Genomic DNA, 18,498 nt, shown 5'->3' on the forward strand with positions numbered 1-18,498 from the left:
CTATTTAAAAACAGACAACACCTTTATTTTCAACAGACATTTCAAATCGTATAAAACAGCACAGTAAATAATCTACCAAAGCTTCTTTAATAGTCATAATCACAAAGCCACAAGCTTTCAATATAATACTGTAGTAATTATTCTCTAAACTAGTATTGCAGGATTCTGCTACTGTGTGAAGTTAGCAAGCCATGTCTGCCGGACATTATACTGTCGCTTTGTATTGTTCAAACATAAAATGAACTCAGGAGAACACTGCAGGGCACGCAGTTATATAACATTCACAGGCCAGGGTTAAATATGTATTGTTTGGTTGATATTGTAACTAAAACGTAAAAGGATATTAAGTGTTTTTAACAGCATTTTCTACTGTCAATATCTAGTTTAAATCCCCACGCCCATATCCATAACTTTGTTTACCTTAAAATACTTGCTGCCTTGGCTGAAAACAAAACCTAGATGATTGGCATAGACCAAGAGAAAACACCACTATTATCCTTTAAGTGACCTGGCAGCACAGTATATCTCTGCTCTCCAGTAAAAGAGATAAATCTCCATGCAATATTCTGTAGATTCTACTGTCTCAAGATATGAGTTTGTCTTTTTTATCTTTGACCTACAGGTACTCAGCTACCAATCTTTATATCAATGATTGCTGATTTTCAGGAGTCCATGGTATTAAAATAAGGGGATTTCAGTGACAATACCAGTTCACAGGCAAATATTCATGAGGCACTGAGCTCTCTTATTAAGCTGCCAGTGTAGTTACTGGGGTTATGGTAAATGGAAAAGATGGCACCAAACAGTCCAATCTCTTGTGGGCAGTGCAGGTAGAATGGCGATGAAAAGGCATGTAGGGAAATAGGAAGGAAATGGGTAAATATTGAGTATACTGTATATGGTATTCAGTAGCACTAGGAGAAAGAGTATGCGAGTGTGTCAGTGTCAGAGGGTCTGCACTATGACAGGATACAGTAGGGACATATGTTCAGCTCCTCTGATAGGCAGCTTGTGTGTGGTGTAGTAGTGGATGACCTCGGGGATGGTGGAGAAGGGAGGGCTGTTCTCCCCGAGCACGTAACGCCCATCTGCAGACTGAGTAAACTTCATGTGCATGAAGCCCTTACAGCTCCTGACAGAGAGAGAAGGGAAGATTCATCTTTGCTTGTTGTTGAGACATTTACAGAACAAACAAACTGAAAGTGCATCTATGGGAATCGTGGGGCTGTTTCAGATGCAAACATTCGAATCAAGACAAAAATGCCCTGGTATCCTGCCAGGAAATGTTCCAATGAGTGAGTAACCCCATCTGGAAGAAAACTGTCAAGTTCTGTTTCTGAAAACAATTAGGGCAATGCACAATTACTGGGAATAGATGCGGGGAAATGATGAAGGTTGGTACCATAAATTTGTATAAACTCTGTCTTGATCACTGAAACACACCTGTGGTCCGTACTACGAAGAAAGATTTGGGGTAAGTAAGGTAACTTCAGGGTTAACCCTGGGTTTTTTCGTCTTATGACGCTGGTTCATTTTTTACCGGCTTAAATCACCATGGTAACTTATGCTGAACAGCTAACCTGCTCTGAAGCAGGTAATGTTCGAGATAACAGATCAACCCGCCTACTGACCAATCAATTCTCTTTGGAAAAAATATTACCATACATAGAATACCCTGAGATTGGGAGAGGAGAGGGCATATATTATATTAAACAGGTGGTCGTAGTGCCACATGATTAGCTCTGTAAGTGTCATTCACTAAAGAAGCTGTGGGATACGGTTGAAAGCTCCAGAAAAAGCAAAGTGGACCTTGCATTTAGAATATTGTTTCCCCAAGGTTGACAATGCATCTCCACGCTAACGTTTTTGAATTTTTCATAAACAAAGCATTATCTGAGGCAATAAGACATGCATTTTATGTTTTTGCAATCTTCAAACAATTTGTAATCGGGTGATTTACAAACAATTTGATTTTGATTGTAGTCTATTTCAATGTATCTCCACTAGGGGTGGAACGGTACATGTATTCATATTGAACCGAAATGGTACGGGCGTCTCGGTTCGGTACATGAATTTACACGGAGAATACACGGTATAAAAATACATAAAACTTGCGTGCAAATTAATTAATGTAATGCGGAACTACTGTTAGATACGTGTTTCTTTAGGGACACCTAATCTGTAGCCCCCCACCCTTAGCTCTGAAGCTTCCGAGCTCCACATACATGTCAACGGTCTAGTGAGTGAGTCAGAGCTAGCAGCACTATGGCGAGTGGTGGCGACCCACAACAGTTAGAGGACCCGCCGGCCTCTTTAAAAGGTCCCATGGCATGAAAATTCCACTTTATGAGGTTTTTTAACATTAATATGAGTTCCCCCAGCCTGCCTATGGTCCCCCAGTGGCTAGAAATGGCGATAGGTGTAAACCGAGCCCTGGGTATCCTGCTCTGCCTTTGAGAAAATGAAAGCTCAGATGGGCCGATCTGGAATCTTGGTCATAAGGAGCAAGGTTACTTCCCCTTTCTCTGCTTTTCCCCCCCAGAGAATTTAGCCCACCCATGAGAGAGAGAGAGACATCATGGCTTTCAAATGAGCAAAGTGGCAGTTGGTCAAGGCCAATGTGTGTAAATACATCTAACAGGTCTCGCCTAAATAGAATTTTTGTTGTTATTATTCTATGTAATTTGCACTTTCATAAATAAGAGATGCTGTATTTTCAGTTTTATAGCTGATTGTCTTATTTTGTTTACAAGTTACAGATGGAGTCTGGAGATGATGTGGGGTACTTATTGTTTACTGTTTACATCTTACTTTACATACTTCAGGCTGTTGCAGCTAGCTCAGGCCGAGACTGTATGACACTAGGTGGTACAGCCTGAGACATGCACAATAAAAAAAATTGCCTTCTTCATTTTTGTTTTGCTTCTCCCTCCATTGTACTGAACCGAACCGTGATGTCTGAACCGAGGTATGAACCGAACCGTGACTTCGGTGTACCGTTCACCCCCTAATCTCCACTGTGTCTCCACTTGTCAGCGGCCTCTTATGTTACATGTTTTTATCTGATGTATCTGCTCTACCAGCAGCAGACTTTCCTCCCTGCTCCAGATTGTTTTCATTTTAGCAAATTTTGTGTAATTTCATCAATATTTATATCATTGGTAGCCTGTTGTTAATATCTACTGGAGACTTTAAAGATTTGATTAGCTATGCAGTTTATTACATGTATGTTCAGATTGATGCATGTCTTATTCCTCACTTTAAGCTAACATTATTACTGCTACATTGGCTCTTTAGTGGATTCTTAAGTTTAAAGTAATTATCAGAATTTTATTATATGTGGACCCTGGACATAAAATGAATCCACAAAGATATTGGAAACATCTTGTGTTGATGATCTACAATCGTCATTTTTGTGATATTAAAAAATGACATTAGCCAGATGCATTCACTGACACTGCTTGAATTATTGCTGTATTGTTTGATTATTTACTTGACTTATAGTTGGCTACACACAAGAGATTTCTGTTGGGTTCAATCCAAACAAGTTACTGTTCCACCACTCATTGCCTCAAATAAGTACAGATGTGAGGTTAGCACTTGCAAAACAGCTGCATTCATGCTGATTATTTATATGTGATACAAACACACTTGCAGAGAGGAGAGGGAGCAACACAGATAAACACGACTGGGTGGGAAGAGAGGTAATTTGAAAATGGCGAACAATTAAAAGTTGCCTCAGGTCTCAAGTCTGAGAAGAAGCTGTTACCACCCACAGATCATAACAAAAACTGGATCAAATCATTCTAGAAACAGCCCAGTACAGTGGGTGTACAACTGAGTGCAATAATGTTTCAAATTAAGACAGTATGAGGAGGATTTTATTTTGGATCACAATAAAGCATAAAGAGAAAGTGGTTAAAAAAAAAACCCTGCTACAACTGGCACAGAGATGGGACAAGCCCAGAATGTGCAGTAAAAAACTCTTAAAAAAACAAATGTGGGACACTAATGATTTGAATCTGAAATGCGAGCAGGAGTGTCTACCTGAGTGAGAGCGAGTAGTTGTTCCGGCAGGTCTGGCTGTTCCTCACCAGGTAGGAGCTCTCCTTGCACAGAGTCAGTAGACTCTCTGCCTCCGAGCGGCTCAGGGCTCCATGGTACCACCTGCAGGGGACCAGGACGAAACATGACAACAGAAGAGTTTTACTTAAATCCATGTGGTAACTCATGGAATGTCATTTTCTTTACTCTGTCTCGAACCATAGTTGCTTCTTTACTCTACTAATACTGCTAAATTGGCAGACTGACCGTTGCATGTTGCCGTTCGGGGGAGTGAATGTGGTGATTAGTGTATACATAGAAAGGATGTACATTCCCTCTATAATGCAACTGTTTTGTCTGAAACAGATGTCCTTGCAAAAGTCAGCTTCCACAAACAGCTCAACAACTAACAATGTATGTTAACAGTAAATGAAGATGATATAGTAGCCTAAATGTTAGCTGCTTTTACTTTACCCGTCAGATTTTTAAGCAAAACCACAAAGGTTCATTGTAAGCCAGGGGACATTTATTTGGAAATACAAGATTAAAGCTATAGTGTGTAGTTTGTGTCGCCCCCATGAGGAATTCTAAGTAATGACAACAAAACTGTCAGCATGACACAAGCCCAGCAGTCAGCTCCCCCTGCTGTTCATAAGGTGCCTCTGCACCCCTTTCGTTTCAGACCCTCCCACCAGCCTTTGGGCCACGCCTCCTCATTTACATTGACATGTGTCAAGTCCAAATGAAAAGCCAATGTTAAATTGAAATCGAAAAGCCAAATATTAAAGCCAAATTAAAAGCCAATGTTAAATTGAAATTCAAAAGCCAAATATTAAATCCAAATGGAAAAGCCAATGTTAAATTCAAATTCAAAAGCCAAATATTAAATCCAAATGGAAAAGCCAAATTTAAAATAATAATAATATTTTTAATTTGAAATCGCTTCGTTTTCTCTTTGGACTTTAAATTTGAATTATGTTAATAATTAATAAATTAATAATAATAATTTCTTAATTTGAATTAATAAATATTTCCTCCATACCACCGTGTGGTGTTTTTAGCCCCCAACATCGCCTTTCAGGCACGGAGGCTTAAAACACCATCGAGCCCACCGTGCACATAGCGTCTGTCTCCGTAAAGGAGAGAAGACGGCTGGCGAAATTCACAAGTTCACAAAAGGTTGGTATCTATCTCGTGAACACCTTTACACAATCACCGACCCGACTCTTAGCAAACAAGCGATTACGCCTGCTTTAGGAAATTAACTAGTCGCAAGTTTGCGGTAAAATGCAGTTGGGTTGTCGAGGTCAAAACACTATATAGCAGCTGTGAGTCAAATAAACGTATTATAAATAATGTTATGTCATTTTTTACTCTTACACTGAATGTTTGCTGCTTCAATCCAGATGAGTATTGAAAAGTATTTTCCGCGACTGAAAAAGACACGTGTTGAGGATAAGGACCAGCCTGAACTGGAGGAATCAGTCTGAAACAGACCTGAACAGTCCGACCAGTGTAATTAGTTATGTTATTAATTTGTTTTCAATATTTTCAGGCTTCAACCAGTGAAAGACAGGGTAAGGGAGAGAGATAGATTTGTTAGGCAATGAAGTAGGAAAGGAGGACAGCATCCAATAGCGTGGCCTTACTTGATTGTTATCAAAAACTAAACTAAAAACTGTTGATGAAAATAAGTACCCTCCGCCCCACGGGGCGACCAAAAACATTACTACATTATTGTAGTACATTTTATTGTACATTATATTGTAGTATTATTTGAATTAAAATAGTGCTGCCTGAGATATTTTCTCAGCAGCGTGTTTGTTTAAGTTAACGCAGTTTCTACTGACAAATAAATGTAATACAGTTCAAAGTGTTTCATAAAATATGTTAACAACTATCTCCCATTTGCGTGTAATTACTTATTACTAATGTTCCAATATAGCTAAATGTTCTCCCAGTTTAAAAAATGGCAACCAATATCTGTTAGCCTTAGATGTTAATGCTCTAATGAAAAGGTATGGAATAATTTCTGAATGTTTACCCAGGGGACAAAATACACAAATCTTTAATATTTTTGTGATGTATTCTACTTATAAGCAACAGAATAGGAATTCATCAAGTCAGTCAGCAACGTGAAATTGAAAGTTGTTGTGCAGGATGACGATTAAGGCTAACCGATAAAATAAGAAAAAACATTTGAAACACTGGCACCATCTTTTAATATTGCAGATGTCCACTTACACTTGTCTCTCCAGTGGAATAAATGGATCCACTCTCTCTCCAAGGAGAGGAAGAGTGTCACCAGCCAGACGGAGTGTAGTTGAATCAGCTATGTTAGACGTAGTGCCAGTCTTGGTGAGCCTGGTCTGCTCCGTCTGGGCGCGCGAGCGCTCCCTTTCTGCCCCTTCAAACTGAACTATGGCCAAACAGAAAGATACAGTAGGTTAGTTTAAAAAAAACAAAAAAACTTTTTGAGACAGATTTTAAATGTTCAGCTTAGCTTGCCAGTTTACCTGCTAGAGCTTTAGAGATGTTGTCCTTCTTCCACTCCCAGGGCTGGTCGTATTCATCAGCCGGCCTCTCATCATCCTGAGGCAGCCTGCTCTCCCTGCTGTCTATTTGGGCAAGTCCCCCCTCAACCCTCTGAATTAGTTGTTGTGCTGCTGGAGCAGCTCGGTGGTGGTGGCGAATCCTTTCCTCGTATGGGTTATCGTATAATTGGCTGCCATCTCCACTCTCAGACCTGTTAGTCATTATGCTGTGCTGCAGCTCTGCACAGTAAACAGAGCAGGCAAACAGTGTGACTGTGCTGATCAACATTTGCCGAGAACTGAAAATATGAAGCCAGAAAACTTAAAGAGAAAAAGATCTCATAACAAACCTGAGATAATCCGCTGGGCCTCAAATGGCTCCATGTAGCTGCAGCAGTCTGTAGGTGCAGATTTGGGCTCCCAGTTTGGTCTGCCTATTGGGTTTGGACGGACATCAAATGGATCAGAGTAGTCTGTGTCAGCGTCCGATGCTGCTGGGGCAGAGGGAACCACCTTGGTAGGGACAGAGAGAAACAAAGAGCATCTCACAGATGAGTAAGCTGGAAATATAGCTTTGTGTGTATCTATGTGTGTGCCAGAGAAGTAAGCGAATGAGATAAAGACAAAGCAATGGATGGAGGGAATAAGGGAGAAATGCCAAAGGAAAATAAAGCAGAGCACAAATAAACAGTCCTTACAGGTTCCTCTTGGACAGTCACAGGACTCAGGGGGACTTTACAGCAGCCAAACTCCTGAGAGTCCACTTTAATAAGTCTGTGCTTTGGAGACAACACTTTCACCTGGAACACAACACATGTAAACACAACTTTAAATGTTCAAGAATCACCTTACTCAATGTCAAAGGGAGATCTAAGAGAAAAGATACATATGTTTATCTAACAAGACACGGCACCTACATACAATTAAAGAAAAAAAAAAAAACATCTAATCACATAGATGACTGTAAAAACATGCATGTCATACCTCCACACCATTAGGCAGCACTGAACCAAATTCAGGGAAAGAGGGAAGGCTCACTGTGGCACTACAGGGGCTGAAACCACCATTCTGATGCTCCTTATCAGAGTGTTGATACGGGTCCTCGAAATCTAGTTCCTTCTGAGCTCTGTAGGCCCTCAAAATCTCACTCTCACTGTAATCTGGCCTCGGGGGCTGTGGAGGGTCACGCCTGGTGCCAAGGTTTAGGTAGTCCTTTAGCCACTTTGCCATGGATCTGGGAATAATAATAAACAATAATCTATCTAACACATATTTCCCATTGGGGGATCAATACAACTGTATACAAGCCAAACATCAGCTTAACAAATGTATATATTTTTTGATATTATAAAGTGGACACCTGAGTTTTTTTTTTTTTACATGAACTAGCTATAATGACAAATTACCACAAGTCGTCAGGTCTTGCATCAGGGCCATACAAGACATACTCGTTGACCTAATTGCTAATTGAGGTATATTGCCCCTATAAAGTTGCTACCGTTAGCTAGGTATGAACAACTGAGAAAAAATAACGCAATAGCCAAATGGCAAAATGTAACCTTGAGTTGGGCCTATAATGGAGGAAACCATTAGGGTTTTGTTTACTTTAGCATAGCTACATGAACTTGGCTGCAGTTGTTAAGTTAGTTAGCTAGATAAATCCCCGAAGAACTGACCATGCTCTGAGGAATAAAAAGGTGTTGGCATCATTCAACAGGTCCAGCGAAAATAACACGTCCAGCATCGCAGGGTTAACATTGATGAAGTGAAGCACAGAGAGTGGGCTTTGATAACAAAGGTCAACGCTATCCAGCTTGCTAAATCAGCAAATCACAGCAACCATTGACAATAGCTAACGTTAGTTAGCATTGGGGGTAAATTGGGGGGGTTTAAATCAATCCCTTATTAATAACAGTAGATTAAGGACAGAATGTCCGTAAAAACTATCAACACCAAGCTAAATAGTAGGTAGACAAATACTGCTGTTGTGTTTTGTATTATAAAAAAAAGTAACGTTAAAGGGTTAAAGTAATGTGAGTCTTAGAATTGTTAGTCACCGCTCTGTAAATATGCCAAAGCTAGCTAAGTTAGCTGGATAGCAGCTAACGTCGAAGCGTCTCAACCGCTAGCTAGCTAACTAACTGCAGACGTTACTTTCTTTTTACGCTCACCCTCTTTCTTTGCATTGACGGCTTGCCGTTCCCGTTGAGTCTTTCTGTTTTACATCCGGCGTTATGTTTTTAACGTTATCAGATCTAAAAATAAAACATCGTTATCCGTGAAATCCGTCTTGCTTCTGAGCCAAGCAGGTCAGTCAGCTAATGCTAGCTGGACCAGACGAGACCGTGAGCAGACCTGTGCAGACACAACACTCAGACTGGCACGGCGGACTGGTTAAAGGGGAATAGTATAGTGAGATATTTTTAGTTGGTCGACATTAAAGCAAATACGATCATTTATCTCACATATGCAGTTCCAGTAATACTTGTGTAGTATCAAAATCAAGTATGAATGTTTTTTTTCACCAGCTGTCTTTTTGTGGTCAAAGCTGGGATATATTTCCAATATGAAATGCCACGTTTTAACTCATCTTAAGATATTTTAAGCAGCAATATTTAGGATATGGATATTGTATTTAAACTTAACCAGGAGTGTGTTAAGGAAACAAGTGATGTGGATATGACAGCAAAGAGATCATTTTTATTTTAATGTCAATGACAGAAAAGCACTAAGTTGTAAGAGAGCCTCTGACAACAGGAAAAGACAAGATAGGGTTAATAAATGTTAATGTAAAATAATTAATGCAAAATGTGAACATCAGCTACTTGCCAACAAAGCGAACTCAAAATGCTGATGAGGACTGTGCAATATGATCGATGCTCGAGAAAAAGCAAGTTAGTGGACACTGAATTGAGATGATGTCACCTGCTGTTTCCAACTTTAAAGATCAACAAAAAAGCTATATTAAGTTAACCCAAATCTTAGATATCTTGATATCAATATTTCTGTATATAAATACAAGTATATCTCCCAGCGCTAATACAAATCAGACGTCACATGAAATGCATCTCTGCCCTATAAATTATGAAATCACATTAAACTGTACAAACAAATACATACATAACACTATGAACTTAGTGAAATATTGCAGGTTAGTAGTTAAGACTTGCTTTTCTGATCTACATAAATTCCTGTCTTTACGGGCAGATAGACATTGGGCAGCACAGAAATATAAAAACTAAATGTTCTGATCCCACATTACCGTTTAAGATATTAAATGAGAGATGTTGCAAGATGTCAAAGCATGTCAGGGACAAAGAGTTCAAGATAAACAGATTTTAATATTCACTAAAATATACACCTGCTATTTTCACAGGGCAAATGTGACTCACAAAAATTCAAACATTACCAATTTTTTCTTGGTTAATTTCTCAAAAACAACAGGTCCATGAACTGGTGGATCAGCTAAGGAAGGTTATTTGTGTTTCACTGGGTTTGGACAGCAGACAATACAATTCCTGCTAATGTCTGCCCACCAACACATTACCTTATCACCATAGAAAGGTTTTCATATGATACACCCACAAACTGGTTTACACATTACAAAAAAGTCCATATCATTATATTCCTTTGTGCATCATTTATACAATTGTGTCACTCAAATCCAAAAGCATCACAAGCATCTTCTTCTCATTCGCTGTCATTGCTGTCGCTGTCTGAATATTCCCCCAGCAGGCTGAGAGATGATGACCCATTTTGTGTAGTAACAGGCCTCGAGGCATTCTTGGAGTCAGCCGTGGATGCCTTTGAATCTGTAAAACAAGATGCACAATGATTGTGTCTTCCAAATCATGTGCAAACTTTTGGATTAAGGATGTGAACAATCAGCAAAATAAAATACATGTGTGCTCATGGGAACAAGAGGGACAAAGAAAAGACAGTTTGTGAGGAAATAAATCAAAGAAATGTCTTCATATTTCAGACGAGTCAGGGTACACAAGGTTTTCATAAAAGCTGTATGAGATACTGATGTGTTACCGGTTTGTGAAGTGGGAGCAGCAGCTGCTGCCACTGGACTGGGTTTGATGAAAGCCGCTGCTGGTTTCTTTCGCACAACCAGGGACCCCAGGGCCCCTTTACTGCCCAGCGTCCCCACACTCCTTTCCCAGCTCTCCACCTTGGCCCTCTTCACTCCTCCAGCTGAGGTTCCCTGTGGAATCACAGCATGAGACAATTCCTGCTCATGGAATGGCTTTTTTAAAAGTTCTTCTGTTGAGTTTTTTTTTTGCACTTGCATCTTTGTGACAGTGAACAATGCATGCGTGTAGGCCTGCACGATTAATCGTTATAAAATCGCGATCTCGATTCACCCGTTTGCGATTTAATTTTTAAGTGACTTAGATTTTTGTTTTGAAATTGTTTTTTTGGGGCATTTTTGGCCTGGATTTTGATAGGACAGCTGAAGACATGAAAGGTAAACAACAATCATTCTGTTTTTGATACTGTACTTACATTGGCAATTGACAAACTTCTCTAGAGACTGAAGCTGTAGCTGCAGCATGTTGATTGACATGTTTTAATTATGTAAAGACATGTTCAGATAGAGCCTGTATCAGGGCCATATTTAGTTCAATGTGTTATATGTCACTATTTTTGGTAGCCTACTGTACTTAAATGGCCAGTATGTACTTTATTTTCTTTATTCATTGAAGCCTGTATGTTTACAGGCTTGTGGTGATGCGCAATGTGCTATAGGTGCCAAAAAAAAATCTATGTCTATTACTGCCAATTAGTTTGGTTTTGTCATGGTTCATGTGTGCAATAAACATTACACTTCGTGAGAAAAAAATTGTGGCAGAGAATCGTGATATCAATTCTAAGCTAAGAAATCGTGATTCATATTTTCCCCGAATCGTGCAGGCCTACATGCGTGCAATCCAGCATTACTGTTCACTCTCATAAAGCCATATCAGAGTGGTATTAAGCAACAGTTTCTACTGCTGCTCGTTCATAACAAAATGATTTTTTGGGCATTGTTTGACTATGGATGTGGATCATTTTAAAATATTGCAGGAACAAGAAAGAGCAGCGAGAGAGCGAGCACAATGAGCTGTTAGATGATTCATTGCAGACACAGGACTGACATCTTGAGTATTATAACTTTAAATAGGGTGAAAAAAACCTTGAAAAATATTTGCAAACATCATTGCACTGTATAGGGGACACAGTTGAATGTGAGTGGCCTACTAACCTGTGCCTCTGGGGTTTTGACAGTGGTGAGGATGTCTGTTGGTTTGTCTGTGCTGGGTTTCCTTGACTGCGAGCTGCTGCTGCTCTCCTCTTCCTTCTCTGAATCGGAGTCGGAGTCTCTGAGTCTCTTCACAAGGGCACGATCCAACATCTCTCTGTGAAACAATTCACAAATTCAGTTTTGTTTGTTGATATTGCTCAGAGTTCCCACTGATAATAAGAGGAAAACATGACAAAACTCATTCACACACACATAGGCAGAGATCAAAGCACCTATGCATCTGTAGCATTCGTTATGTAGTCTTGAGATGGCTGTCAAGTGTAAAAAAAACAAAAAAAAGACCATTCTTTAACAACACAATGTCTATTTAAACCTTCCCCACTCACTTTGTTTCACGCTCATCCTCTTCTTTCTCCCTTTCCTTCTCTCTCTGCTCCATCTCTCTGTACCGGCCGATCATTCCCTCAAAGTCCACCAGAGCCTGTCTCTGGTTCAGCTCCTTCAGCTCCTGAAGGTTCTCCAGAACCTCCATCTCCATCTTGGAATCCTTTGTGCGGTTCTCCAACACCTGGTGGAGGATTGGGAAATCATCAACTCTTCACTCCTATCGGCAATTACAATAATAACAGTAAATTACACTTAAACACTGACCTTCATGGGGTTGTTAAGTTCCTCTTCTTCCCTCTCCAGTTGGACTCTCTTCTCCGCCTCCTCAACCAGTTTCTCTGCCTGGAAGTTGCGCGTTGCACCGTGCTCCATTGCATAGTCTGTGTTCTCTGGATCAGTCTATAGTCACAACAGGGGATAAGAAAGTGTGTAAAAAATATTTATTTCAGGAAATAGCAGATAGCTCTATATTTACCTTTACTTTAGTATTTGTTTTGTCTCGTTTCAATAAATATCACAATGATAATCAGTGCATTTAATACTCTCACCTTAAACGTAATCTCAGCAAGACATCGAGTACATTTGATGTAGAAACGGAAGATCGGTAGTCCCATGTAAAGCTCATTCTGAACAGTCTCTTTGCGTGCATTGAACTTCTTCCCCTTGTAGATGTACTCGCCACATGTTTTACACCTGCAAACAACCAGAGAGGCAATGCTGATAGCACCACAGTCACAGGACCCATTTACAGAGGCCAGAAATTCCGTTTTGCTAATAGTTTAGCCCTGTTCCCTGTATATACAACCAAAATCTGAGATGAAACAAGCCAGCCAAGATGCCGGCTCTCATTAACAGCCAATGACATTATCCATTTTTTCAAGAGAGCTCAACAGGAACTAGTTTCGCTTTCCAAGGCCTTAATATAAAGCCTCGCGTCCATGTTAGTATGGGATGGAAGTACAGCCAAACCAAAAGATCGTCAACACTAGCATAAAAATTACCAGTTGCAACCCCCTGTCACTGTACTGCATTCTTAAAATTATATTCAGAATTACAGCCAGATCAATATATACCAGCATGGCCAATATTATTGACCAATGTTATCTTATTACCAATATATAAGTACATGTTGTCTATGTTTGTGGTCATTTGGAAGTAGTGTTCCCATTATAGTTTGTGCACTGGTATGTGAACAAGTTTATAATTCTGTTCACAATTCTTTTAGTGAATCCTTATTAAAAATGTGTGTTTATTTCAGAAAAAACTACATCTGCCAATATATTATCATTTTTTTTTTATAAAACTCTCAAATACTTTATAAATACTAAGCTACTGGCACTTCATCCTCATGTCCTGAGATCCTAAATGTAAAGGTGGGACAACTGCACTTTGCTGTTTATGTGAGCTGTGGGACAATAAAAGAGTGTGGAACATTGATGAAACAGACATACCTCATATTGAATGGAGCCATCAATCTGACCACATACTGACGATCTTTTGGGAGTTTAAGTTTTGGGATTTTGGATGGATCAAAATCCGGGGGGTAGTATTTCTGTGGAAGACAAAACACACGTGAGTAACTGAAAAGCCAGTGTCATGCTAAGGTAGTGACCCTCTGATAGGAAGGGTTCCTCTTACCGCAGGAGCGCGCATGCATTGAGTTAAAGTTCATCTGGACCTACATTGCTACTCTTCGTTTCACTCCGATTTTACCATAAGTCATTTCATAAGTAATTGAAAAATAGCAACATGTGGACTGTTTAATTTATGTTTTTAGTATTGTTGTTTTATCAAATAGGTTTTACATAGTAACACATGGCTTATTTATCATAAATAAATGCTTTTATTCTTCGGTACGTGTATTTAACTTCTTATTATTCATTGCACTGAAGTGAGAATGTAGAATTGTAACAGTTTAGATATTCGTACCAGATCATGCCTAATACCCTTGGTGAATATTTTTTCTTTCATAGCAAAAGTTGTAGTGGGATTCACATTCACACAATGTAATGTAATGTAACATTCATTCGGACTGCATTTTCAGCCTGCAACAAAATGTATGTCCCCTCTCTATAATTCACAGTCTCAGCCCTACCATCAAGTATTTTATAAGACGTTTTTAAACCTGTAGTGGATTGCAACCAAGTACACTACATTTACTGTGCCTACACATTTGTAGGATACTAGTTTGGTATTAGTACTTTTGCCTAAGTAAAGGACCTGAATACTTCCTCCAGCACAGTGTGAAACAATGTATTTGAGTGTAATACATTTACTCAAGTTCTGTACTTAACTACAATTTTGAGGTAGTTGTACTTGATTATTTCCATATTATGTTACTTTATACTTTTACTCCACTAGGTTACATCTCAGAGGGAAATATTGTACTTTTTACTACACTACATTTATTGAACTATGCCCCCAATGAGCCAAAGTCCTAGAAACGCCCCTGATGTAACAGTTACTTTAGATGTCGCAAATGAACAGCTGAAACAAAACTAGAAACCCACCGTTCACTACGGAATTGTTATCATCGTTAATAACACCACAGTTAGCTTCAAAGCTAACGGTAGCCGGTTTGGTTTTCTTACTCAGTCGATAAGGCTAACTGTTTTGAAGGTTGCTTAAAAAAAGAGGCACACTGTTCATATACTTACATTCAGTACTTTTCTCTCAGACATTGTTGCTTTTGTTGGAAACCCAACGTGGAGAATAAAACGCTGGAATAGTTAGATTGAGAGCTATTTCCACAACACTGCTAGCTGCTCGTTGGCTGCTGTATATTCTAACTAAACCGATTGGCTTCCGGTTGTTCCATTATTATTTCATCAAAGTGCGCTGCTGCCCCCTGCAGCAAGGATGCCGATTTTTTTCTTCTTCTCCCTGAAAGCATAAAATACTACACAATACAAGAGGACAAGGATATAATAAGATACACACAATTACAGGGAAGTTAAAAAAAGTAACCTTTATTAAACAAGTGTATTATTAAAACTATTGGCTTGTACATGTGAATTACATTTACATTTTATTAGGTTTAAGTTAATATTGATTTACAATTTTCTCATCTCTGATAGATTTTCTGGAGGAGGCTTGACCATAGCGCCACACTGTGGCCTAATATTGATCAATGGTACAAATTCCTCTAAGAGCTGCTGTGCAAAGCAGTGGAATAATAAAAATAAACTCTTTTGTATATATACTAAAAAGAGAAAAGAATCACATTGGAACTTGTATGTTTTTCTGTTTATTGATTTGGATTCCCAGTAGCTGTCACCAGCACAACAGCTACTCTTTCTGAAAGAAATAAAATGAATAAGGCAATTTCAAGGTATTATATAAATTCAACAAAAGAGACAGTAATGTGACATGCATATATATACACATGTAAATACATACATTACAACAAAACATTTTAGTCTTCTTTATTCATATATGTCATTACTCTATTCGCTGTATTTTGATTGATCTTGTCAATTACTGATCATTTTAATTTTAAAAAATCTTCAAATTTGGATGAAGGTTCCCACATTCAGTTACAACAGCACATACTGTATCTGCATATTCTGACACTTCATTGAACCCACATCATATTTATATAGAGTAAAATATTAAAATTGAATACCTTATGTTTAATTGCTACACCTAAACTTTAAGTATAAACAATTATAGATGCCTTGTGGCTCATTTTAAACACCTTTATTTGTAATATAATGTGTTTGCAAGTCACACAAACACCCACACATTTGAGAGTATTCATATATCTGTAAGTGTATGAACATGTTGAAGATGAGATGAGATAAATATTGGGTCAAACACTCCAAAACCAGACCTTTAAAATATATTTTTCTATTGAATGTATTCAACCTGGATGAGTCATAGGATTTATATATTGACCACAGCCCTCATTTCTGCCTTAGCCTTGTGTTTTTCAGGAGATAAAAGAGGAGATTGTGATCTACGTGGTGGAGGAATGGCCTCTCAGGGGTAATGGGAATTGTCAGTGACATGGGGTCTCTGACAGGATTGGTGTGCAAACATAAGCCAGCCAGCCACACACACAGACACACATTGCTTAGGGGTTGGTTAAGGTTATTACTATGAAAGGAAATTGGATCCTGATTACAGACTGGTGTCAATGTGGGTTAACCTGAGGTCTGATTTCAGCTTTATTGAACAGAGGGGACAAGAGAAGATAGGCAGAATAGATTAGCAGCAAAACATGGAGTTTTTTTTAATCAAAGTTACCCTCCACACAAGGTGGTTAAGAGTATGCTATTAGCTTTAGATAAAAACCAAACTCTGCTGCATTCTTTTTCATTTGGATTTGACAGTTCCAGATTCAGATTCACAGTTTTGTGTAGTGATTGTTTTATGTTTTGTATGTGGTGAGTTCTCTGCTTGATGATGGCACATCAGAATGACTCATAAATGAGTCAGATGTATGTTTAGGGTCTCTGATTCAAGTCCCCATACGTACCAAAGTATGGTGGTGGACTGATAGCTGGAGAGGTGCCAGTTCACCTCCAGGGCACAGCCAAGGTGTTCTTGAGCAAGGCACCGAACCCCAAACTGCTCGGGGCGCCTGTCTATCGACAGCTGCAGCCCCCTCATATATGTATAGATACTAAGTATGTGTGTGTTTTTCAGGCCTCTGTGTAATGTGTATTCTAACAACAGAGTGAAAACATTGTAGTTTCCCTCGTGGGATTAATAAAGTATAAATTATAAATTATGATCATTATTACTATTATTATTATTATTATTATTATTATTATTATTAACTGAAAAGATTTACGTTGCTTACAATAGGCCAGCCAGATTAAGGTTTAAAACGAAAATTTGGATTGGATTGCAAGCTTGTGATAAAGGTGTGATTGCAACTCAGCCACGAGACATGATCAAATATGTTTTTTTGAAATGTAAATCCACCTTTAACCATCCTTGATTTCATCCTGTCAGGTCCCTTCCTCCAAAGACACAAAGGTGCTGAGCAGAGTCACCCGTGTCAAAATGTTCCATGAATATTTCAAAGGGCTGATGCTTCTTCTGATGTCAACAGCAGCCATAAAGCGCCTATAAAGAGCGGGTGCCTGAACAGGACACCTCCAAACCCTCTGCAGACTTCGCACTTTTCTCGCCCACTGAAGAGAAGGACTCCTCCTGTTTGTGTGTCAGCACCATGGTCAGCGCTCGGGCTCTTCTCCTCGCGGCCACCTGCTGCTGCGCCTACCTGTGGCTCGCTCGTGCAGAAGACTCCTCACTGGAGACGCGCTCATTGGATTTCCCTTTGAAAACGCAACAGGAGAAAGACCTGGTGAGAGCTTTATTCAGGGTGTTAAATGTGTCAGCTGGATGAATGAAGCTGTTGGTGCTTTCAACGACTGTCGATATAGAATTTAAATTGTTCTGGAAAGTGACTCTCATACGAGATGATTAATAGCACACGCATTAAAGATAAAGTTGAGCTTTTAAACTTCAAGTATGGGCTAACGAGTTTCCACCAAAATGGACACGCCATGTCAAGTTGTAATATCATAATCTCTTTCATGAATATTTCCCTTTTTGGCATTGTATTCTTTGCAGATTGACGCGTTGCAAGAAGTTTTGGAGAAGCTGAGGAGTAAAGAGATGCCCTTAGAGAAAAAGCTTGGCTGGCTGCCTTCGGTATGTGTTATAAATTATAAAAAGAAATATGTGAAAATTTAAGAATATTTGGAGATGTGATTTCTGGAGGGGTTTTGTCTTGTTTATACATTTTTATATTAAACTTCAAGTAGGCTAATTTTCCCAAAATGGACACGTCATGTAAATTAATTTTATAATAGGCATGTTTGCACATGGAAATCAAAGCATAAGTGTACATTTATTACTTTTCCTGACTATTACTTTGAAAATGATGTTCTTTGATCAAGACAATAAGTGTAGCCCACGACCTCTATCCGCTTTTTAATGAATGTATGTTGTTTTCTATCGTTCCAGTGTGACGCCGGGGAGCCGTGCGCCGTGCGTAAAGGCGCGCGTATCGGCACGCTGTGCAGCTGTCCCCGGGGGACTTCCTGTAACTTTTATGTTCTTAAATGTTTATAAAGGAAAAAAATAACAATGATACAAGAAAACACAGGAGAGAGTTCAGGAGTTTGGAGTGACAAAATCTGCTGTCATTCTCTTGGGACAAAAATAAATGTAATATGTGATAAATAATAAAGGACGCTTTTCTTTTATAAACGTGGACTGTAAAAATGTTAGAATATAGGTTTTGAATATATTTGAAGGTCTGTG

General features: G+C 39.1%; 3 protein-coding genes across 4 annotated transcripts; 1 reads left to right on the top strand and 2 right to left on the bottom strand.

Moving 5' to 3' along the window:
* Positions 1–3: 3 nt before the first annotated feature.
* On the bottom strand, positions 4–8,998 carry LOC116057506 (SH2 domain-containing adapter protein F-like). 2 transcript variants are annotated; one of them, XM_031310018.2, is made up of 8 exons: positions 8,750–8,998; positions 7,563–7,812; positions 7,277–7,378; positions 6,929–7,091; positions 6,561–6,818; positions 6,289–6,463; positions 4,048–4,167; positions 4–1,132 (listed from the first exon to the last, which is right to left on the bottom strand). In XM_031310018.2, the coding sequence occupies exons 2-8, from the start codon at positions 7,806–7,808 to the stop codon at positions 946–948; spliced, it is 1,251 nt and encodes a 416-aa protein (XP_031165878.1). In that variant the 5' UTR covers positions 7,809–7,812; positions 8,750–8,998; the 3' UTR covers positions 4–945. The 2 variants fall into 2 exon arrangements, with proteins under 2 accessions (XP_031165878.1, XP_031165879.1); XM_031310019.2 differs by lacking the exon at positions 8,750–8,998 and adding an exon at positions 8,255–8,274.
* A 901-nt stretch (positions 8,999–9,899) lies between these two features.
* yju2 (YJU2 splicing factor homolog) lies at positions 9,900–15,027 on the bottom strand. The gene is made up of 8 exons (XM_031310020.1): positions 14,874–15,027; positions 13,668–13,768; positions 12,765–12,909; positions 12,481–12,615; positions 12,216–12,397; positions 11,830–11,983; positions 10,617–10,788; positions 9,900–10,390 (listed from the first exon to the last, which is right to left on the bottom strand). Exons 1-8 carry the CDS (start codon positions 14,895–14,897, stop codon positions 10,269–10,271), a joined length of 1,035 nt encoding a protein of 344 aa, XP_031165880.1. The 5' UTR covers positions 14,898–15,027; the 3' UTR covers positions 9,900–10,268.
* A 2,171-nt stretch (positions 15,028–17,198) lies between these two features.
* Positions 17,199–18,391, top strand: LOC116057544 (cocaine- and amphetamine-regulated transcript protein-like). Its single transcript, XM_031310053.2, has 3 exons — positions 17,199–17,533; positions 17,803–17,883; positions 18,199–18,391. The coding sequence occupies exons 1-3, from the start codon at positions 17,399–17,401 to the stop codon at positions 18,304–18,306; spliced, it is 324 nt and encodes a 107-aa protein (XP_031165913.1). The 5' UTR covers positions 17,199–17,398; the 3' UTR covers positions 18,307–18,391.
* The last annotated feature ends 107 nt before the right edge of the window (positions 18,392–18,498 follow it).

The sequence above is a fragment of the Sander lucioperca genome, chromosome 18 (assembly GCF_008315115.2).
Source record: "Sander lucioperca isolate FBNREF2018 chromosome 18, SLUC_FBN_1.2, whole genome shotgun sequence".
Classification (NCBI taxonomy): Eukaryota; Metazoa; Chordata; class Actinopteri; order Perciformes; family Percidae; genus Sander; species Sander lucioperca.